General features: G+C 38.6%; 1 protein-coding gene across 9 annotated transcripts in view; it reads left to right on the top strand.

Moving 5' to 3' along the window:
* Positions 1-24,390, top strand: part of EML4 (EMAP like 4) — a 249,578-nt gene that overhangs the window by 149,891 nt on the left and 75,297 nt on the right. For 6 of the 9 annotated variants that reach the window (XM_037895812.2, XM_037895808.2, XM_037895809.2 and 3 more), the window contains 5 exons: positions 278-407; positions 6,652-6,822; positions 8,866-8,994; positions 13,550-13,575; positions 14,016-14,048. In XM_037895812.2, the coding sequence (XP_037751740.1) occupies positions 278-407; positions 6,652-6,822; positions 8,866-8,994; positions 13,550-13,575; positions 14,016-14,048 (489 nt within the window). The remainder of the gene's footprint in view (positions 1-277; positions 408-6,651; positions 6,823-8,865; positions 8,995-13,549; positions 13,576-14,015; positions 14,049-24,390) is intronic. The other 3 variants (XM_037895810.2, XM_043543753.1, XM_043543754.1) reach the window with 2 other exon arrangements.

Below are 24,390 nucleotides of genomic sequence, written 5' to 3' on the forward strand. Positions count from 1 at the left end.
CAATAAGTCTTTATCTACCTATCCATCCACCTACCCACCCACATGAGGGTGTTCATATACACACCGCATATGAATTCTACTTGTTCCTATGGTCTTCTCTTAAAGTTTTAAATGATTTCAGAAAGCAATTTTTGGATTAATACACACATCCTTTGTCTTAAATGCCAGCAACAATGCTGTATGAAAGCCAACCCCACCTGTTATGGTTCTTAATTTGAATGTCACGTGGATGCCTTGAAAGCTACTATAAAATCTCTTCTCCTTAAATTTCTTGTAGGTCAGCCAGGCCTCCGAGAAGCTATCTCTATGTCCTGTATAACCAATGGAAGTGCAGGAAGCAGAAAAACAGGCCATAGTTCCTCTGTATCAATTGCCAGAAAAGAGACCCTCTCATCTGCTGCTAAAAGGTACTGGCTTCTTAAAAAGTTAAATTATACACAACCATAATAAGGAAGCTCCTTTCTGTGTTAATTTTGAAGTTTTCTGAAATATACCAATTAAAGAATAGGATTTAGACTCATAGCATACCATTAGAATTTGTGACAGCTGGATATATAGAAAGGGGATCACTTTGGTTTTCAGTGTACAACACATGAAATTAAATTTTCGCTAAAAGAGGAAAAAAAACGTATTTCTAATAGGCATTTTTGTTCCAAAATTGAAATGAGCCACTTGGACAGACAGTCATGCTTTTTAGCATGCGCCTGAATTTTTTAATCTTTGAAAGGAAATAAACAACAAATCTGACATCATGGTCTTGAATGAAAATAGTAGATGATACCAAAGTGAAAATTATGAAATGAGTTAGGTGAATTTAGGAAAGTGTGTTAATCGATTCTTTATAACTTTATATGGCACATTTCAAATTTAAGAAATTTCTTGTTGCAGGATTTTACAAAACAAATTTTGTAAAATTAAATAGCTTGAATTTGTATTTTATTTAATATCTAATATATATATAATTGATTTTTTTTCATACAGTGGTGTCAGGAGCCAGCAAAGTGTTTTCTTATTTATTGTTTTCTTCTGGGACTTTTAACCACTCATTTTTCAGCATCTCGGAGGAATGGTTTGTTTCTGCTCCTGTTTGTTGGAGAGAATGAAAGAAAGAGCTGCCACAGATACAGCTATGGAACACAGCACACGTAAATGTTTTACCATCTGTTCAGTTATATGTGAAAAGTTCTCGGTCTCTGTAGAGTACTGTGCTGACTTCAGTGGATAATTTATGATTCAGTGTGGATTTAAATACTGTGCTATACAATTAGACAGGGATGCAGTATATTTTAGGGATTAAAGATATTGTATGTAAACCTAGGCCACTTACCTTTTCTTCTGCCTTTAATCAGTAAAACAATTAAACAGGAAGAGTGAAGCAGAAAATGTTTAAGGCTCTTTTGAGTACAGAAAGCAGAATTAATTTGCTTTTTCTATTCTTAGTTATGTAGCGTCTTAGTTTTTGAATGTCTGACTTCCCCTATCCTACAATGAATTGGACACTGAGTGGTGTACATCTCTATCTATTGGAAAGCCAGGAGCTGTAAAAGAGAGCGTCACTTGGGAAGGTATATATGAGCTAATTTTGTCCTGGAAGTATGGAGCCTGGGCGTCTGCCCTCTCTTTCATACTTCCTTCCCAGCTCGTCCCTTCCACCCCCTGCTCAAAGCCAAAAAAGGAGACACGGGAAGAGACTAGCTATGTCAACATAGCTTTTAATGGAGCCAAACCTAAGGGAAGAAGATGGACGGACAGATGGCTGGCCAGAAGGAAGGAAGGAAAAGAGAGTTTGAGAAGAATCAGAGAGAATGTCAGACCCAAGACCTTATGGGGGAAAGAATCACTCCTGCATCTCCTCCCTCCATGTCACCGGGAGCTCTATGAAATCACCTAGGGGAATCTTGGACATATACCACTTCACCAAGACTACAGATAATCTGGATGAAGGTTCCATGGGCTCTGTGACACAGCTTGTCCAGATGAGAGAAAGTTTACCTGGTTGCTGTAGGATCATACATTTGTTATTGGTTGGGAAGAAAGCCCATCTGTATCCTTCCAGGATATTACTCTATGTGAGTATGATCCTAGATACATACTGGGAAGGCTTCCATGTATCCAAACAGACTGTCTGTCTTCTCTGCAGTTTTACCTCCAGGAGTGCTATTAATCTCAGCCTGTCTTCACATCAAACATTTCTTAGACTACTTGATTGCCTGTGTAGACCAGGCTTCCTGGAGTATAACTTGATCAGAAGTTCTTTTGGTTGTATAAAGGAATCTCCATTTTCTGGATGTTTCACTCCTTGTTTCATTACTGGTACAGCAATATCCTTCTGAGTCTAAGGTTTACTCACCCCGACAGCTCAGGTTGTATAATTGCAACACAGACTTTTGGGGTTAGAGAATGCCATTCAAGCCCCTTTGCCTTCAGTGGAAATTTTCCCCTTAAAGTGCTCATGCAACATCAACTTGTTGAACTGAGGGCAGTGAAACCAAATCTTATATTTGCAAACGGTTACTTAGCGGCCTTCTGGTTCTGTCATGGTTCAGCAGCTGTGCAGCAGTCTCTTACATCATCCCACAGGTGGGATGCTAAAAATTCAGCCGTAATTTCAGAAGCACTGCGTGGGTTTTTTTAGAGGCACCAAGGGATTTGGGAACCTGGTTCCTTTGAAAACCTGAGCCTGGATATTCTCAGTGTCATATATAATTCTGGCTTCTGTTAGGGCAGTCTATTTACAGGGCAAAGATTGGCTCAGATGAATGGGATTGATCCCAGGGGAATGGTGCCTGAATCTGGAGATTTTCCATTCTGTATGTCAGCATCTGGGTCATCTCTTAGGACTACCGTGCCACCAGGAATTCTGCAAAATCAACCTGATTTTTCTCTGTTTCTCTATCCCGTTGCTATAGGGAGAGAGTATTTTTGATGAATGGAAGAGGAGACCTGGGTTACGCTTTCCTGTCCCTTTTCCCAATTCATTAAATTCTCTGCAAAACCTGACAGGTCAGAGCAAAGGTGATTTTATTTGACCCCTCTTAGCCATGTGTACATTGGTTCTCAGGTCACCGGAATGTTTCTGTAGGACTATAGATATCCTTTGTTAAGGACCATTTCCCTTTGAACATTTTGGGGAGATTCAGCCTTCTGGACTGACTGAAGGCCACAAGTTCCTGATGGAAAGAGCTGGTGGATTGTCAAAAGCAGGTTGGAGGTCACCAGGATCTGAAATGTGTTCACATTTTGGTGTTGCATAAGGACTGCTCTGCAGATGACTAGCTGTTCACTCATCAGCCATTGTGGTTTATTTTGGACACTTTATAAAAGAGGCTGTGGATTAATGTGGCACAGTTTCATTTAGACTGAGTGTTCTCCAAAGAATGACTTTAGTTAAGTATAATCTTAAAATGTCAGACTTCAGGTAAGATCACATCCTTACTCCAGTTTCTGGTTTGTTGTAGCCTGAGAGAAGAAGAGACAATTCACAAGTTGGAATTACTTTCCAGTAATTATCTTTGTCACAGTTCTCTCTTCCATCCTGCTTTCACTCTCCTCCACATATACTTCATAACATAGCTGTGTGTATTTTGTTGGTTTCTTGACTAGAGAGCTAGGGGAAATGCTTGTTTGTGTCTTTCTTCCTGAGTGACTCTCTCTCTCTCTCTCTCTCTCTCTCTCTCTCTCTCTCTCTCTCTTTTTTTTTTTAACGCCTTGCTTCCTGGTAGTTGGACTCATTCAGTCTTTGATTCATTGTAGGAAAGGGAAAGAAGAGGTTATGACAAGCATCATTGTTAATAAGTAAATTGGCCATACAGGATTATGAGCACAAAGTACAGCTTTCATAATTGTAATAAGAGCCTGTTATTTGCTTTAGTGGTAAGACATTGCTAGGGCTTGTTTTTCTGCACTCCATTTTCTTGTCAGAGACTTTGGAAAAAGGTGAAAGTTGTTCAAAGTACTCTTGTTTCCAGTAATGCAAGCTAAACCTAATGCAAACAAAAAATGGCTTCCAGAGTTCCAGTTGAACAGGGACTTGAGACCACAAGTTTATCTGCCAACCCACCAAAAGTCATCATGCTCTTATCTCAGGAGCCAATCACAAGCGTATCTTCACTGAAAGTGAAAAAATACTGTTGCGTGTTTCATAACTGCCTTCAAAACAAGCACATTTCTATTTTAATTTCTCTTCTAGTGACTTCCTTTAAAACAAAATATGCCTTGACAAGTTAAATTGAACGAAACTCTCTCTCAAAAAAAAATGGTCTGTGCCCTTTCTTGCTGCTTTATGATGTATGACATATCCCTGAATGATTATAAATATGTATTTTTTTAATATTGAAACCATCAGGAATATCCTGTCCTTTATTCCCTGCTTTTTACTGCAGTTTTCCCCAAAGGGATTCAGAGAAATGGGTTGGGAACTTTGAACCCTTAATTAGAGGGATGAGATGTTGAATCTTGAACAAAGACAGCTTTTTCTCCCATCTGCACTTAATGAATTTGAGTTAAATAGTGATTAACAAAAACAAATGAAAACCAGTGTTTTAGATAGGCTGAATAAAAATCATCTCCACTTTCACTTAGAATCAGATTCTGTTTCCATGGTTTGTACTAGTTTTCCATTCCATCCGGATTCTGTTTGCAGAGTGTCTTTTGTGGGGAAAGGTAGATGAGTCCAGAATTTCTAATTTAGTAAAGCAAGCAGGAAAAAAACACCCTTCTCTTTTTTTTATTTTTCAGTTGGAGATAGGGGAAAAAACATTTCATCTCTTCTTTGTACCTATTTTGCTTCTCTAGGATGTATAAGCTTTATTTTTTTAATTTGTAGATTACTTTTAACTTGAGAGAGGGAATACCAGACAAAATTAGAGAGGGGAATGGTAACCTTTTTTCTTGCTGCTTATTTTGTTTTATGGCATGTGAAAAATTTAGTCAGACTTCAAATTCCTGTAACATTTAAAAGTCCACCTTCAGTATAATTAAAGGAAGAAAACATCTATATGCTGCAGAATACAACTTCCTTGAGCAGCTTGTCTTGCCATTGTGTGTTTGCTTCAGCATGTCACAGGAAGCATGCAGCAATGTACTTGAAATAAGTCACATGGCAAGAGTAAATTCTCAGTTAAATGGGGATTGTATAATTGGTCTGTTAACTCTGATCCTCTCAGTATTCTTTGTACTTTAAAGAATGTATTGTTGGCCATTTCAGGACTGTATTCTTTTGCTGTGGGGAGAAACCTGCAGTAGTGAAAGATCCATCCTGGTTTAAACTCTCAGAGTTTAGGTGAATTCTACTCTCAAAACAGGGAGATTTGAGACATTGTTGAGGAGTTAGAAAACATGGCCTCCAAAGTCTCTGGATTCCAGTATGGTGGTCCAGTCCTCTCCTCGATTCAGTTCATCCTCTCTCTTCGCACCAGCAGCGTTTGCCTGTAAGGGGACATACACACACATTTGAGGAGGAGACAGGGGGTGCAAGAGAAGAGGTTCATTTCCTGTGAAGGGGGAATCATGCTGCCTGGAGAGGCTGCTCCCCCATTCTACCCCAACATATTTCCCCAAGTCCAATAAAGTGCTCACTTGAAGGACTTCCCCAGGCTTGGAAAAAGGGTGAGCATTCTACAAAGGCTCTGCTTGCCATTTTACATGGCTCCGGGACACTTCTGCTCTTTGGTGTTGCTTTGCTCCTTTTCACACATCACAGCACAACAGATCATGGGGACCTGAACTAGTGCAGGACATCTACATTAGAGTCACATTTTCAAATAGTAACTGTTAATTCTGTTTGTGCACAAATGTGGTAACTAGCCATCAGCTTGCCACATAAACATGTACATATGAGAATATGCACAAAACTAGCCATGTTGAGGCTGGGTCCATATATCAGTGACAGCAATAGGAGTCTTGCTATTGACTTCAGTGGACTTTGGACCAGGGCCTTCATGAATAAGAGCATTTTAAAATTGCCACTTAAAATTATTTAAAGGGATTTAAAATGTTAAAACAACAAAGATTATGCTCCATTACGTTGTTAAAAGTGAAGGAATTGTAATCTCATAGCTTATTTACAACAGGTGCTGAAAAAGTGACAGTTTGACCATTTAATATCCTGTTATGGCCAGATAGGACCAAAAAAGGTGTACCCAGCAGCTGCTTTGGTACATGGCACATTTAGTTAATCCACTTCTGGAGAGACCCATGACCAGTGAATGCATTTTATTACTAACAATGGAAGGCTAGGAGGCACAAAGCATACACAACAATCTGCAGAGAGAGATACAGCAGAACCTAGGATACAGTGCATATTTTAAATTGAAAAGAGCTGTTTTCAGGTTTAAATGGGAAGGGGTAAGTAATGAATCTAAAACAGCGATAAACCTTCGCTACTTTTCCAAGTAATATAATAATATTTCTTAGTACTTGACAGGAAGCTCTCTTCAACTGTTTGATCTTTGCTTTTAGCAAAGTACTTTACTAATAATTTCATTAACAAAACCCAACAAAATCAGTAGAAAACCACACATTTTCTTATGGTGATTATTCTTTAATGAATTTTGAATTGCTTCTTCCTTCTCTGATAAAATGTGTGCATTTTTTTCACCTTCAAATTATTTGCTTATTCTCTATTGTTCCATCTTATACTTTATTTTACAGCGGTACAGAAAAAAAGGAAAAACCTCAAGGACAGAGAGAAAAAAAAGAGGAAACTCATTCTAATGATCAAAATCCACAAATTCGAGCATCACCTTCTCCCCAGTCCTCCTTACAGACTCTCCAAACACACAGGCAAACTCAAGAAAGCAAGAGCTCTGCTCCAGCTAAAAGGTTTTCACAGTACCAAAGTACAGAGCTAGAAAATGGTTGTAATGATACTAAGAGTCCACTTTTAACAGCAAATCTTGAGAAACCAAGATCCAGTTTCACAATTGAGTGCAAAAATCAGTATTTTTTGTGCTGCAAAGTTGCACACAAGATGCATTACAACATTTACCACTAAATAAAAATTAAAAATGCAAATATTTCTTCCATAAATTTAAAGATGAGAAAAATAGAATTATATCCTGTGTACTTTGCAATGTCTTTAAACATCCTAATATGATAAAGAGAGATTAATTACAGTCTTATTAAAATATATAAAAAGGTGCCAAGATGTAATATCTCTGAAAGTATGCTTTTCAAGGTATTATGTTAAACATGGCCAGCTAAAACTGTGAACCACATCTTGTGCTATTTACCACGTCATAATAGCACTTGTCATAAACTAGTATCATTACAACCTTTGATTCGGGTGCCTTTCTTCCCAAACTACTGTTTAATGTGACTGCAGTTTGGATCTTTTGCTTTTTTCTCATATCCCTGCTTGGTTACAGAATGGTCCATTTCACCTGATATTTGGATTCTTATTCTACAGACATGTTTGGGGTCATATTTCTACACCAATATTAAACTGCGATTTGACCGGGGGAAGGGGACGGGAGGGATTTGTTTAGGGCCTGATCCTGCAACCTTGCACATACAGAATTCTTGCTGATTTCAGTGGGAGTTAAGTGCAGAGAACATCTGCAGGATGATGCTCTTTGATTTTTAAAATTGAATATTTTTCAAATAAACCCATTTTAAAATTTGGCTGGTTATTTTAGAGTAAAAATGTTCAAGTTCACTCCTAGTTTATTATGATCCATTGTCACCTTTATTATTTTGAAACCTTGGGAAGGTATGGAATTCTTTCTCGGACCACTTGGCATTTTAGAAGACTAAAACAAACTCAATAACAAATGAATTATACTCTCAAATTTGCGCTGGTTTACAAACATATGTTGGCTTGTGTTGCCTGAATTCACAATTCTAATAGAAAATAAAAACAACCCTTTCACTTGACTGATGCATGTTTAACACTCATAAAGGCTGTGTCTCCATGTCTTGCACAAACTCTTACAAAATCTAAAGCTGAACTTTGGTTTGTCGTTCTCCTGCCTGGCATCTTCCTGCAAAGAGACTTTTTGTGCCTGGGTTTAGCATACTAATTTATTACCTGGTGGGGGAGTGGTAAGGGGATGGCTTTTAAGTCTTTCTTAATATTTTAATATGTCTTGATAACTTGTCACAGTCTTTTTTCAGCTTCTTGAGATACTGTGGAAATAAGCTTGCCTTTCTAGAGTTGCAGTTTTGAATGTTGTTCTTGCAAAAAGTATTTTTGACTGGATGAGTTGCAAGGTTGTTGGCAGGGCATCTGCAGAATCATAATTCAGGTTATTTAATAACTGTTATAGCCAGACCACATTTAAACAAATTTCCTATGATAAAGATATTATACATGAAATTAACTTCAGTGAAACCAGTGACTACAAAACAGTTTTAAACTTCCATTAGCATAAATTTGGCTCCAGCAGGATTGCTGATGTAGTCTATCAGACATTCATGGGTCTAATTTTCCATGATATTGGGCCAAATCCTGCTTGCCTTATTCCTCTCCAAGAAGTCTCACAGAAGTGAATGGAATGTTGTGCATGAACAAAGGAATCAGGATTTTGGTCCATTGTTTTGGAGCTATTTGCTTCCAAACAGTCAGTGGCTTACAGGGTTTGGAACTTGCCACCTCAGAATACTTCTTATGGAATTGTGCCCTATCTATGTGCTGACAAAACAGCTCAGCATTCAAAATGTTTTATTGTGTTCAATAGCCATTGAGCTTTCACTCATCTGGTTAGAACTTTTTGACTAATCTTTATTTCTGTTTTCTGGATCAACTTGGAGGAAGTCCTAGCACTGCTTTTGTCTCCTGCTGCTTGATCTGTCAATTGCATACCAGCACCAGCTATCGTTATCTCATTAATTTTTAATTTTAAACGTAAATTTTGTGTTTTTTAGCATAAAGCGAACTTCGACTGCTGAAAAATCACATAGCATGTGGGACAACTCAGATGACAGTCGTAATAAACTGTTGAGGGCAGCTTCAACATCAAAACTCATATCAAAAGTGGCAAAAAATGCAGAGAAGTAAGTATTGCAGTTTGTAGCAAAGTGGTATCTGCAAGTTTTAAGAATAAAAACCCTCAAATTAAATTGTTTTAATTTTATTACATAAGCAACTTTTGTAAACTGTCAGTTTGCATTGTTAATATTTTGTAGAAGTTGTCTGCATAATCTGACTATTCACCTCTCTAATGCAAAGAAATCTCCAGAGAATCTTAAAATCCCTGCAAAATGTAGATGTATTATTTTAAAGCATGAATATGCTTCCACTGCTACATGTTTGGATTTTACAAATTATGCATGCATATGAAGGCCCACTGTCATTCATGTACAAATTTCGCCACTTGGAAATGATTGCCTAGAACAGCGGTTCTCAAACTTTTGTACTGGTGACCCCTTTCACATAGCAAGCACCTGAGTGCAACCCCCCTTATAAATTAAAAACACTTTTTTATATATTTAACACCATTATAAATGCTGGAGGCAAAGCAGAGTTTGGGGTGAAGGCTGACAGCTCGCGACCCTCCCATGTAATAACCTTGTGACCCCCGAGGGGTCCCGACCCCCAGTTTGAGAACCCCTGGCCTAGAAGAAGTACCACAGAAGATGATCTGGGGTTATAGTGGATTATAAACTAAATATGAGTCAACAGTGTAACACTGTTGCAAAAAACGCAAACATCTTTCTGGGATGTATTATCAGGGGTGTTGTAAACTAGACATGAGAAGTAATTCTTCCACTCTAATCTGCATTGATAAGGCCTGAACTGGAGTGTTATGTCCAGTTTTGGGCACCACACTTCAGGAAAGATGTGGACAAATTGGAGACTCCAGAGGAGAGCAACATCAATGATTGACGGTCTAGAAAACATGCCCTGTAAGGGAAGATTGAAAAAACTGGGTTTGTTTAGTCTGGAGAAGAGAAGACTGAGAGGGGACATAACAGTCCTCAAATACATAAAATGTTGCTATAAAGAGGAGAGTGATAAATTGTTGTCCTCAGCCACTGAGAACAGGACGAGAAGTAATGGGCTTAAATTGCAGCAATGGAGCTTTAGATTAGACATTAGGAAAAACTTTCTACTGTAAGGGTAGTTAAGCACTGGAATAAATTACCTAGAGAGATTGTGGAACCTCTGTCATTGGAGGTTTTTAAGAACAGGTTAGACAAACACCTATCAGGGATGGTCTAGTTAATATTTTTTAGTACTGCCTTAGCACAAGGGACTAAGCTAGATGACTTGTCAAGGTTCCTTCCAATCCTACATTTCTATGATTCTGTAAGTTTTCTCCACTTCTCTTTTCTTTATTTAAAAATAAATTTTGAAATGTTAAGGTTTCAGACACAGTTTTTATTTCATTGTAAATTCAGTTGTGTATTTTCTGGATTTGTGTTAAGCTGCAGTTTTATACTTAAAAGTAACTGTAAAATGGCATTGTGAGGTTCCAAGTTTCCATATCTCAAATATGCTCAATTTACAAGTAAAGATTTTTTTTTCCTCATGGCCCATTCTGCAAACTCAGCCTGAAAAGTAAAACAAGTGTTTTTCCTTCTTGAGCAATATCACCAGGCATAAAAGGCCAAATTATACTCTCGGATACATCTGTGCTACTCTCTTCATTTTTGGTGGGTTTGCAGAACTTTGATTGATTTAGGCCCTGATCCTGCAAACACTTATGCAGATGCTTACTTTTACTACCGCAAGTAGTCCCATCAAACTCAAACGGTAGTAAGATTAAGCGTGTGTATATGTGTTTGCAGAATCAGGGCCTCAGAATTTAGTGGGTTTTTTTTAAATGGTATTGATCATACATAATAGGGCATAAAGCTTAGCTGTGTTGGATTTGCAATGCTAACAGAGAACAAGGAGTAACATTTTTTTCTGTGGTATAAACAAATACAACTCTGAATGCACACAGGGAGCAGATGTCTTCAGTAAAAAGGTGCCTTTTTACACAGTAACTTCACTGTAGAGCTAATTAACTGTAAAGGTGGCTTAAATAGAATTGCTTTGAATGAAGCTGCAAAATCATATGTGTAAATAAAGGTAAGAATACTGATGAAATACAGGGAGGTTATCATTAAAATACATTCTGAATTTGTAAATGAAATTAAAAAATAAAATTCAAATCTACTGGCATTAACGAATGTATTAATAATGTAAAATAGGTTGTTTTCATACAGATTCTCAAGACCAGTGCAAAACTTAAAATTGAAAGGGAGACACAATATTATGCTAATCTGACCTGACAGCAATATGCACATTTAGTCACAGCTTTATACCTAGACTGGAGAATTCTGTAGTACACTGAAGTAGTGTGCACTAAGGATTATGGTTTAGACATTCTGCACACAATTTTCTTCCCTTTTCTAAATTCCTCTGGCAATTCAGGCTGTTGCTGGATACTGGTAAAAGCTATTTAAAGACTGAAAAACTCTCTAGCTAAATCCTCTGGCTTTATTTCAGCTTATCAAGTTCCTTTTTTCAATTATTGCTATCCTGTTAAAACAGCTTAATCACAGTAGACATTATATTTAAAATTATTAAGAATAAAAAACGGTTGCTCTTTCCAGGCATTTTGAATTTGTGCAGTAGTTCAGGCATATGGTCAGTATAGATGTTTTGTCATTTTTTTATGATATGCTACTTATCCTTTGAAATGCTTCAATTATTCCACTTCTACAGTATTTCCCTAGAATAAGAAAAAATTATACTTTTCAATGATTATGGATTAAATGGGGGCCGGAAGGATTAGGATTAATAATTGTTGGAGAAAAACAATCATCTGAGTGCATCTTCCGGTCATTGTTTAGCCTGAAATACTTAATGAAAGTGAAGCTTCAAAAGTTGTGAAAACATTTTACCATCATCTCACTTGAAGACTGTGTACTATATTCTTTACGAAAGTATCTTATCATTCACTTGTCTCTGCACTGAAATTCATTGTAAAGACACCCCGGGTTGGGGAGGGTAAGGGAGGAGAAGTGGAGAGGAGGACATGTAAATACTAACTTTTTACAAATATGCCCTTGGAAATGCATGCCCAACTCCTGTTGAATCAGTTGGCTTGTGTGCATGTATCAGAGGGCAGCATTTTGCTTATTGCATTTAAGATTATTAATTAGGGGAAGTTGCAAAGGCCCAAAATGCATCAGAACCACCCCATTTTTTGTGTGAGGAAACAGGGACCCAGCCTAACTTGGGTCCTGGATAAAAATCGTTTTATACATGCTTTGGACTCTAGATCCAGATTTTGAATTTTGTTTATTAGGAACATTTTTAAAGCCAGTGTCATGCTATAAATCATCCCAATAAAATAGCAGGAAGTAGTGCAACTGTCACCTTAGCCAGTTGTCTTAAATCAGAACTGGGAATCCAAGTCTGGACTCTGCCATTTGGCAGCCAGAATAAGGGTGATTGAACCAGCAGTCAATGAGAACTCTCTATATATGTATGTTTGACTGTCTATCACTGTTATAAATATTTGATCTCCATTTTGCTACTCAGCTTCAAGTCAGTTGACAGTTTTTGTGAAATAAGTGCTCTTTAACAAGCAAGACACCTTTAAGAGGAGGTTATTATCAGGACATTTAAGTTTTCCTCCCATCTTCTGAAAAAAATTGAGGTTTTTTTTTATGCATGGCGCTTCCTTGAGTGTAGTCTAACAAGTCAGCACTTACGAAAACTTATTTTGTGTGCCCCTCAGCAGACCTAGTACTGTTTATCTAGAGATCCTGTGTGGGACTGTGGTAAAGTTGACTTGCAGTGAAACATAGTATTAGCATCACATTTTCTGACATTAATAGTCACATTGATACAAGCTCTTGGATAATTATTCAAAAGAACTCATAATCATTATGTACTAGTCACCTCATGGCTTGATTTTTCACAGGTGCTGAGAACCTTGAATGCAAGCTAAATGTGCTCTTCAGCTCCAAAAATTAGGCTTTTTATGGTTTAGTTTTGTGCTATCTAAAAGCCAATTTCCCATATACAAATGCTAATATGATTTTAGTATTTTATTAGTATTTATTTGTACTGCAGTAGCTCCTAGGAACCTCAGTTTATGCTAGTCACACAACAAACATAGAACAAAAAGATTGTAAGCCCTTTGGGGATAGGGACTATCAAAGTATAAGACAAGAGACAAAAGTTGGGGGTTTTACTGTATTGGTTAGGATTGGTTATCTAACATCTTATCCCAAAGTTCCATTCATAGGAACATAAGAACTTTCATATTGGATCAGACCTATGATCCATCTAGGTCAGTATCATGCCTCCAACAGTGGCCAGTACTAGAGCTTCAGGGAGAGTGTACAGAACAGGCTTGTGGCAGTCAGAGGTTTAGAGTCACCCTGAGAATGAGGTTAACATTCTTGACCATCTTGGCCTACAGCCATTGATACGCCTATCCTCCATCAACTTATCTAGTTCTTTTTGTGAATCCAGGTTTTTGGTGGTTGTTTTTTTGAAGGGGTGGTAAGACTTAACATAATGTGGGACTGTATAGAAGCTAGGTAGTATTAGTATTATAACTAATACACATTAATTCTATATTTTGTGATTTTTTTTCCCCAGACACAAAGATGTCATTGTCAGCCAAGGTAAGTGAAAACATTTGTTTTTAAATATTGGGGTAATTGGAGAGATTTAATGTTGCTAATTGAATATTATTCCAGTGGAAACAACCAAGTTATTATGAAATATCTTTATGAAGCACTGATTTAGAATTTACATAATGGTAATAGTTACTCCAAGGGTTAATTCAGTTGATTGTTGTGAAAAGATCTAGTGCCCAATGCAAAGCTCTTTGAAATCAGTGGGAGGTTTTTTTGTGACTTCAGGGTCCTGCAGGAGAGGAATATTTTGTATTGCTTTTGTAAAACAGAAATATATGAAGTGGTTAATTATTTCATATATATAATATGCTTGCTTGTTTAAAAATAAAATAGAAAACATTGCCCTTGTGTAACATAGTTTTCACGCCAGGGAGGTGGGACTTCAGAAATAGTTTTAAGTTATTTTATTTCTGTCCCATAACCAGCAAAAATGTCAACCCGTGAAAAAAACAGCCAAGGTAAGAATTAAGCTATGCCAGTTGGTTGCTTTCTAATTTAACTCCTTTTCATGGATCTTTTATTTGGCCTTTCACCATCACAGGATCAATGCATGAATGATCCTTTAAATTTGGACTGTGCAATTCAGTAAACACTTCATTTTTTACAATTGAACTGAGTTTAAAAAAAAATTACACATTGTTTATTTCTTGGAGATTTCTTGGGGAGTTAAAAGTAAATTACTATATACTTTATCCTGTCTGTTGAGAGAGGAATATGAACACATGAGGGGTAAGGGGTCTAAAAGTCTTGCATTGTTGCCTAATGTACCACAATATCAAGAAGTGCCAGCTAAAAGATCTCTTTACTTCAGTTTTCTGTCTTGCCAATATTACAGCAGATGAATGCTGATTGGTTGATAGTGGAGACTGAAGGTTTAAAATATTCTCCTATGGCAAAAAAAAAAAAATTTTCTCTTCTAAAGCATATTTCTTTTGCATCAACAAATTTTGCATTCTGTGTCTATCTGCTGCTGCTGGCTTGTTCGGATAGAAAAAAAAATCTTTTTCAAAATGATGGAATCTGTTGAAATCTACTGACAATAAAGAAAATTCATTGCTGTGTCTCAACATTACTCTGTTTTGATCACGTGGAACCTGAAGCATGCAGCTCAAAATCTGGAGCATGTTTCCTCAGTGCATGCTATTCACAGCTGTGTAGCGAGTCTCTCTTCCCTTTTAAATCCCTCTTCTTTGCTGTTGTATTAACAAATCTGCAGTGTACACATTCTGTGCTGTAAGACTGTTGATATTTTTGGTTTCCCTTTGCACTGCCCTTAGCTTTTCTATCATTCAAATGGACAAAAACAAAATTAATTGGAAATTCTCATACTTGTTCTCATTATTATGAGATCAAAACAAGCTTTAATCAAAGTGCCTTTTCTTAATTTTAAAATTTACTGAAGAATATGTTTTAATCTTTTTAACTGATTCCAACTTATCAAAAATCTCCTATTAAAACAATATGAACAATCTTGACACAAAGGCTTCATAAAAGAGCAGGCAGGAAATACTTCATGACAGTATGAAGCACCAGCCCAGATTCAACAGTCATTGAGAATGAATGCCTCTTGTGGTTACAGTGATGATGCTTCTAAAGGCAAAATATTCGCTAATGGGGTTTATTGTACAGAAGTGGTTCTAATCTGTATGTAATTTCAGTTGTGACAAAGCTTTCCAAAAAGGAATCACATCTTTGGCAAACACAACTTACAGTGCAATGATACACTCTGCAAGTATCCTTACATTTTTATTTCTTTCTTCCTGGTGTCCTCCCATATAACCTGAGACTGGACTCACCTTTACCCATCTCATCCTGGCAAATGACACATCCCAGCAGCTCTAAATTCTGTGAAACAAGTTGGTAGAGGCCATATAAGTACCTAGATAGACGGAAAATGGTTTAATTAATGTGTGTGTGATCTGGGCTTTCACAAAATGAGGAGAGCCTACCTAGATAACTTTGAGGAGTGGAGCAATATGTTGCATTGATATGGAGCAGAATCAAAGGAATACCAGAGACGTATGATTCAACTGACATTGGTCTTGTCTGTAGTGGAGGGGGGGAAAGCATCTTATTAGAAAACATGTTCACTAACATCTTTAAAATAGCAGTGTTAAACACAGTTCTGCCTTTAATGTGCCCTAGGACAGCTGTCATTTTAAATGTTGTATCTGATTGGGGTAAACCATAGGGGACCCCCCACTGAGGTTAACTATGACCAGACAGCACATTTTTAAACACAACCTAGACAAAGACAAGTTAAATGCCAAGTTGTGTTTAACCTCACATTAGTAAACGACATTTTCTGATGGGTTTTTTTTTCTCCATGTGGATCTACCCACTATGAAACAGACCTCTTAGTTACAATGTACTATGCAGAGCTGTTTTTTTCTACACAGAGAGGTGTACTTTCTTGTGTGCGCTAATAGGCCCGTGTGGACTCTGTTGGTGTGCACTAAAAGCTCCATTAGTCTGGACAACTGCCCACATAAGTATCACTATCACAATTGACTCCTCCGGCTGTCTGACCAGAAAGGCCAAGGTTTTCACAGGAAGCAGTGCACTATTTTCAGAGGTAGTTCCTCCACTTCAGGACTGAGACACCCTTGGCAGAATGGGGTTGGGGAAGCCTATGCTGCTTCTGTCTGTACTGTCCTTGTTTTGCTGTGCCTCGACTAGGTGCAGCTCTAGTGGGAGTGGGGCTCTGGTTGTTCTAAGCCACGTTTGTGCCTTCATAATCCTGGGCTGTTCTGGGGCCTGAACAGGTACCTGGCACAATGTATTGCTCGGGATCTGTCTAATGGTACATCTACACTTAGTGAGTATGTAGACTATGGACGCTGCATGCCCACCGAGCCTGGGTGTAAATAGCAGTGTATACGCTGAGGCATGGCATAGGTGAGTAGGGTGCCATACACGCTGGAAACCCTAGGGTATATATCCTACACAGGTTCTCTGCATGCCCAAGCAGTGCCTCTCCACTGCCAGTTTTTAGCAGTCTAGTCCCTTGCTGTGTCCCCCTGCCAGAGCTCTTCCCCACTGCCTCCCTGCTGTCAGAGCCTTTCATTGCGGTATGTAGCTACACATGAAGTGCCTTTACTCTACATGCCACCATAAGTGTAAATATAGCCTACGTTACAGCAACCTCTTTGGTCTAGCCTTTGGGCTGCAGTGCTCCCTGGAATGTCCCCAGCACTCCATGCTGTCACCCCACCCCAACACACCCTTCCTGCCCCGTGTGCCCTCTCTGCTAGGGCTTGTGAGGGGATCCTGTCGGGTTTTCAGAGCTTATGCCACTCTGACTTTTACACCCTGTGTAAAGGAGACAGCACAAGGGTGTGTCTCCATGACTGGCAGTCCAACACCTTTAGGAAGAGTAAAAATTCGCTATAAAAAAATCTGTGCAAATGTAAGTAGTTTCTTTCTATTATATATTGGAACCTAGCTCTTAAAGATAACCTCCAAAAGAACAAACATTATTACATTTTGTTTGTGCCCCCCCTTTGATTTTTAGAAACATTAGAGTCTGGTGTGTCATTTTTCTCCCATGAATTTTGTGAAGACTTTGAGCTTAATAGCTTTTAACTTAAGCCAAGAGTTTTAAACAGTCTGAGTAAAAATATCTTTCCTGTCACTGACCGTGGTTCCTGAAGCTTGTCAATTCTTCTGCTAGTTTTCTAGGTATCTGTAAAAAAAAAAAAAAAACGGGGAGATGAGGCTCGATATTTTAATATAAAAAAGCAGTGGGAGGGAAACCCCTCAAACATCAAACCAAATCCCCCACTAAATAAATAAAAATCATTCAGGTGTCCGTTTATACTTATAAGTAAGTAAAAAGCAAGCAGGCACATTCACCCCCCTCCCCGCCCCTCCCCACACACACATACACCTTCTTTCACAGGTCAGTGTGAAATGATCCTGCAAGGTGCTGAGCACTCTGGCCCTGATCCAGCTAAGCATATAGGTACCTATCTTACTTTAGCTCACTTGGAGTACTCACAGGCTTAAAGAAGGCTCAAACTGTAATTTGGACTGAGATGAATTAATAAACCTTAGCAGCCTTAAACGGAGGAAGCAGTGCCAATTAAGGGCCCGATCCCCCTACCATTAAAGTCAGCGAGTTTTTCCATTGGCCTTTAGTGGGATTTGGATCAGGCCCTAAGAGAAGAAATCAAATACACACTGAGTAACTGATGATTGCTGTTGTGTAAGAATATTCTTTCATGAGACAGCTGGATGAAAAATGACAACCTGATGCTGCTTGGCACGCCCTGGAATTATTCTAGTATATATTTTTGGCTCAATCCATTATGATGGTCCATTGGAATCCTATAATTATTGAGAAGTAGATTATAAGTGGTTCAAGATTCCATACCTGGTTGTAGTAGAAAGTCACAAGGTAAGCTACTTACACTTTTACATCTTAGCACTACATTTCTCTAGCATCAAGAGTTCCATTATTTTGTGAAAACATTCTTTTCCATTGACGTAATCTCCTAATTATAAAAGTGCAAGGTTTGAGGTAATGACTGCTACAAGAGAGAAGAGTTAATCTAAATGAGTCCCTGAAGGAACAGCACCTTTGTCTGCAGCATGAGATTCCTAGCATGGAAAATATGTTTCTTCCCCTTTAAAAAATGATTAAATGTTGAAAAAAAGCTCAGCAAATATACATTTTGAAAAATTGTTTTACTCTTAGAATCTGCAGGATGAATAAACTTGTCCTGAAGGGCCTAAACTGAGAGACCGATTCTGTTTCTACCTCCATACCCTCCAGAGTGTGAGCTCTGATTTCTCTTTCCCTGTCTAGTTCATAGGCTTATCTTGCTATCCTTTCTATCAAAAAGAAAAAGAAAAAAAATCTGGTGTTCTCTAGAGCCTCTCACCACCCCATGAATGACCAAAACAGAGCCCCTTCAGTGGACAGAGATCTCCAGGTCTCTGCAAAACTTACCTTTCTCCCTGCATTGCTCTCGCCTCTGTGTTGCACTGATGTCTCAGTATTTTCTGCACTAACTTGAGTTTCTGAATGGTCTTAGTGTGTAGCACCATACAGAGCACAGTCTAACAGTTTAATTTTAACATGAGCAAGGCATAGATAATTGTATCAGGGTTCTGCATTCCTGCTGGAGCAGATGGGGAAAAAATAATGCACTCGTGGCCATAGCTGCTGCATGAGCATTCTGTTGAGTAGCCCTGGGTGTAATATCTCGCCTAAGCTATGCACCTGTTACAGATGGTGGCCATGCTCCCTCTATTATCACTAACCCCACCAAGATTACCTCTGTCTTCTCTGAGTTGAGTTGCTGCCAGTTAGCCCTCATCCAAGTCCTGAGCTTTCCTAGACCCGAGCTGGGACAGACATGATAAAGACAAGAATGATTCAGCAATGATGATAGCATTTAATTAATATTAGACCCTTAAATATTATTTTTGGCCTGCTCCAAGAATTTTTTTCTCCTTTTACTTCATTAATCCTTGTAAACCAAGTTCATAGAACAAATTCCAGTGGTGGAAGGTATGTGGCCTGTGAAATCCAACAAAAGCATGTGTGAATTATGCAGGTGCTTACCACAGGCCCTTAGCTAAAGTTGTTCTATTAAGTTCTTTACCAGCAGGTGTTTATAATCACCTAGCAAAAGCCTGCATTTTCTTATTCAGCAGAGATGTGATTTTAAGTATTAACCATAAAGTATTCATATTTATACACCTAGAAGGATGGAGCATGGTGCCAAAGGCGCTGTTTATCTTAAAGAAGATAAAACTAACTTTTTTTCATTGGGATGCCAGGGTTCTTTTTTAGACTATAAAGTCTAAAGTGATAGCAGCTCTGCGCATGACTCACTTTATTCACTTTATAAAAAGTACAATCCCTAAAGACATTTTTGGATGGCAATAAATTAAATACCATATGTGAAAGAATTAATGAAAAACACACAGTACATTCCTAATTTTGTTATTTTTAGTAATCTTCAGTGCTTCATTAATTCCTAATACTTTTCTTTCCTGTTTGTCTTTATAATCGTTTTACCTTCGTGCAGATTGTGGACTCAGTCTTGGAGCTTATACAGGCAAAACTCGATGTTAGCATGACTCATGCCTAAGGGAGCCTCCAGGCCCAATTCACCATTTCACCATCAGATTCATAGAATTGTAGGGCTGATTATCTGATTTTGTCCCTGGGCATGTTTGTGCTTTTCTTTTGTACTCATCCTTAACAATTTGTCTGTGTTTCGACTTTATTTTTGGTAGGATTTGTTTTTGATTTTCAGGTCATTAAAGCACTGTTGTTGCAGTCGTATTGGCCACTTACTATTCCTCTTATCTTTCCTTGGGATAATTTGCTGTTGTACCTTAAATATTCTCTTTGAGAAGCTGCCACCTCTCCTGAACTCCTTTATCCCTTATTTTTTTTCCCAGGGGACCTTACCTGTCAGTTCCCTCAGTTTCTTAAAGTTTGCTTTGTGTTTTTTTGAAGTCCATTGTCCTTATTTTGCTGCTCTCTCTCTCATTTTCTGTAGAAACTTGAAGTCTATTATTTCATTATCACTTTTATCTAAGTTGCCTTCCTTCTTCAGATTTGCAACTAATTTCTCTCTATTAGTCAGAATCAAGTCTATAATAACTGCTGCCCTGGTTTTTCCTCCATCTTCTGAAATAACAGGCTGTCCCCAACACATTCCAAGAACATGCTGGACATTTTGTGTTTTGCCATTTTACTTTTCCAACGGATATCTGGGTAGTTAGTCCCCCCACTACTACCAGGTCTTGTGTTTTGGGTATTACGGTTATTTGTTTTAGAAATGCTTTGTTCACCTCCTCCCCCTGGTTTGGTGGTCTGTAGTAGACACCTACCATAATGTTGCCCCAGTTTTCCCCCTTTTATCTTCAGCCAGAGCCTTTCAACGGGTATGCTTTCACCTCCTTCTGGACCTCAGAACAAGTGTATACATTCTTAACATATAATGCAACACCTCCTCCCTGCCTGTTCTTCCTGAACAGGTTATCCCTCTCTGTACAGATATTCCATTCATGAGATTGATCTCACCAAGTAAGTCTTTGTGGTGCCAGTTAAGTCGTAATTTGCTTGTGTACTAAGACTTCCAGTTTTTCCTGTTCATTCCTGATACGCCTTGCATTTGTATGTAGACATCTAAGCTGCTGAGCAGATTGTATTCCCTCTTGTTAGTTCTATACCCTATTATAATTTTCCATCCTGACAGCCTTTCCAACTTCCAGCCCTTTGTCAAAATCATCTTTTTTTATACTTGCTTGTGGGATTTTCTCACCTGCCCCCTTAGGTTATGTCTATACTTCAATTAAAAACCCATAGTTGGCCTGTACCGGCAGGCTCAGGCTAAGGTGCTGTTTAATTGCAATGTAGACATTTGGGCTGGAACTGGAGCCCTGGTTCTAGGACCCTGCAAGATGGGAGGGTCCCAGAGCTCGGGGTGCAGCCTGAGCCCAAATGTCCACACCGCAATTAAGCAGTCCATAAGCCAAGTCCTGTGAGCCCGAGTCAGCTAGCATAGGCCAGCAATGGTTGTCTAATTGCAATGTAGACATAGCTATAAAGTCTAGTTAAAAGCCCTCCTCACTAGGTTGGTGAGTTTAAAGCCCTCACTAGGTCCTTTATCAGGTAGATCCAATGTTGAAGTCACTTGTGTATCTGAGGGTGCAGTTGGACCCTTTCTGTTTCTTTGTATGTTTTATTTTTTGCTACCTTTCTGTTCTCTTAAATGTCACCCGCACGCACAGACACTAAGGGAATCAATGAGTTTTGCCATTGGCTCCAGTGGAGCCAGAATTTCATTTGTTAAGCAGGTAGCTAGCACTAGATGTACTGAGCTTGTGAAATATATACATTCAACATTCATTCCTCTAGTCCTTGATTTTAGCTATAAAACAACAGAATTTATTCCAGAGCAACTGCTGATTGCTTTCTGCTATTTCACAGCGGTATGTAATGGAATTGTTACTTGTCTATCAGTAGCTCCCTCTGCCAGCTGATTCTTGTGTGAAGAAACAAAGTTTTATACTTACATTTAATATTATTACATTTACATTACAGTAAAACTATTAACCTTTAAACATCCCTTATGTGCTCTTTATAGAATGAAGTCATTACACATCAATTTATTTGTTTTAAGACAGATTTGGACTGCCTGGGTGGCACTTTGACAACATTTTAAAATAATAAAATTACACTTTTACTGTCAAATTCTTCCACAGTGGAAAAACTGTCTCCACATTTTAGCTTTTTGTTTCTTTGTTTTTTGTTTTGTAATATAAAAATGTTATGGTCTAATGACCGTAGTGGTTTGGCTGATGGCAGGTTGTGCTGTGATGCAGGAAGTATATCTAACTGGAAACTAGTTTCAAGATCTTTGCTCCCCAGGATAGTGTGTGTATTCCACTCTTGGATGTAGGGCTGAAGGGAGGGAAAAGTGTTGGGAAAGAGGCTAGCATTAAGGAAAGAATCATTTCATGGAATGAAAATGCTGGAATCTCTCTTCCCCCTGGCCAAAACCCCTGCCGGGAGGTGGTCATAGACAACTCCATAAAAGGACAAAGTAATAGGTTCCTGAATCAAATTAGCGATAGATTTCTGTAGTACATAGCTGAGCTGCTTTTAATTTTACAATTGTTCTTTTAGTTTGTAAATGTCAGGATTAGCTTAAAAACAAGTCAAAGTGCAGTATATATGACGTAAACAAGTGGGGGTTGAGCCATGTGCCCTATGTCTTTTGGTGTCTTAACATTTTACAGTTTACTTAGTGGACAATATACAGCAGTGAGATGACAGAGTGAGGAGCAAACCCAGACCCCTTCCCCACTTCCCTCTGTACCACCTTCCCGGGCCACTAGCGGCGCCCTTGCCACCCCAAGAGCAGGGGCAAGGGGTGGCATCCTAGCCCCCTCCACCCCCCCGCCAGGAAAAGCATGGCACCCAGCATACCAACATCGGCCATTTTGTCACACCTGTTCTAATTAATCCGTCTCATCAGAGTGTTGTATTAAGGTGTAAAGTACTGATGCTTGTGGAACAGCTTGTCTTTCCTACTTTAACTCATTTCCAGCGTTCTCATTTTTAATGCTATGTACAATAGGGTTGACCAGGTAACTCCTTTTAGCAATAATAACAATGATGCAAATAATCGCATAATAATCCCTACAATGTAGGAACTGCATCTGCAACTGAATTATTGTGTGTACAGCTGAAAATGTATGCCTTAATTCCAGTGTATGTATATTTTTTTTTCTTTTTGACTTCTCTGGTGCCTGATCATACCAATTCTAGCTCGTTGTTTTTCTTTTCCTTTTTTTTCTATATTCGGGGCGGCATTTTCAAAGTGAAAAGAACAGGAGTACTTGTGGCACCTTAGAGACTAACAAATTTATTTGAGCATAAGCTTTCGTGAGCTACAGCTCACTTCGCTGGATGCATGTCAAGGTTCCTTCCCCACTCTGAACTCTAGGGTACAGATGTGGGGACCTGCATGAAAGACCCCCTAAGCTTATTCTTAGCAGCTTAGGTTAAAAACTTCCCCAAGGTACAGACTTTGCCTTGTCCTTGAACCCTATGCTGCCACCGCCAAGCGTGTTAAACAAAGAACAGGGAAAGAGCCCACTTGGAGATGTCTTCCCCCAAAATATCCCCCCCAAGCCCTACACCCCCTTTCCTGGGGAAGGCTTGATAACAATCCTCACCAAATTTGTACAGGTGAACACATTTTCAAAGTTCTGCACAAGGATTTAGTAAAGTCAATAGGAGTTGTCAAGGTAAGTCTCTGCCACTTTAAAAAGTGTGTTTCTGCATAGAACCGTGAGTCAGAACATCCCTTGACTAGGTTGAAATACAGAATTGTCAGTTCTGTATCTATTGCCTTTATGGGTGATAGGGAAATTGTTTTTCTATTCAAAGTTCTTTAAAGTTTCTCCTCTTGTCTCTTCCTGATCACCTACTTTTCTGCTTTGCACTACCCTAGGAAATAGCTAGCTCTTCCTAGAGACTACTGGAAGAGGTGGTATGGAAAGAGAAGAAATGTTTGAGATAAATCTGAAATACCGCTTTGTACCCCAAAAATTGTTAAAACTTTGGGAGGAAACCAATAAATTTCAGTTTGTTCTTCACCATGCCAGTTAAGCCATATAAATTAAAAGGGAGTTAAACTTCTGGTTTTCATAGCTTGTATTTACAGGAATATGGCCCTGGGCAAATATTTTCTTTTTGAAAATGTTTTTGTTGATATGCTGCCATCATCTGTACTGTTTCAAAATATTTTGCATTAATTCTCTCATTGCCCTCAGGGTTATACCTAATGAAATGTTATGGTCTCAGACAGAAGAGGGGAAGCAAAGAAAACGCTGTGGTATCTTTTTTTCAAGGAGAGGCTTGGTCAAGTAATATTTGATTAATACATCTTGATTAAATACATTAAAAAGTGTATCCATAGAATAATCTGGAATATGCACAAAATACCAGCAAAGGCCAAAAATGCAGTGTCTTTCATATGGGACATGAAGAGAGCTACTCTGTATCTGAGGATGCTGTAGACAACCTCCCTTCCTCAAAGCCCCACATTATTGCACTCCTCCTTTCTTGCTTCAGTCGCAAACAATGCAAGGTACTCTCTGCCCCAGGGACTGAACATGCAGCTAGCGCCTGCTTTGCAATGGGGGAGTGAGAGGTGCCTGGAGTCATTTTGTACTTTCAGGACTAGCTAGCCAACCCATAAGCACCAAGAAAATTCAGTCTTTAAACAGGAATTTAATTCTCACTGTGAGTGCTTGTTTGTA

The sequence above is a fragment of the Chelonia mydas genome, chromosome 3 (assembly GCF_015237465.2).
Source record: "Chelonia mydas isolate rCheMyd1 chromosome 3, rCheMyd1.pri.v2, whole genome shotgun sequence".
Lineage (NCBI taxonomy): Eukaryota > Metazoa > Chordata > Testudines > Cheloniidae > Chelonia > Chelonia mydas.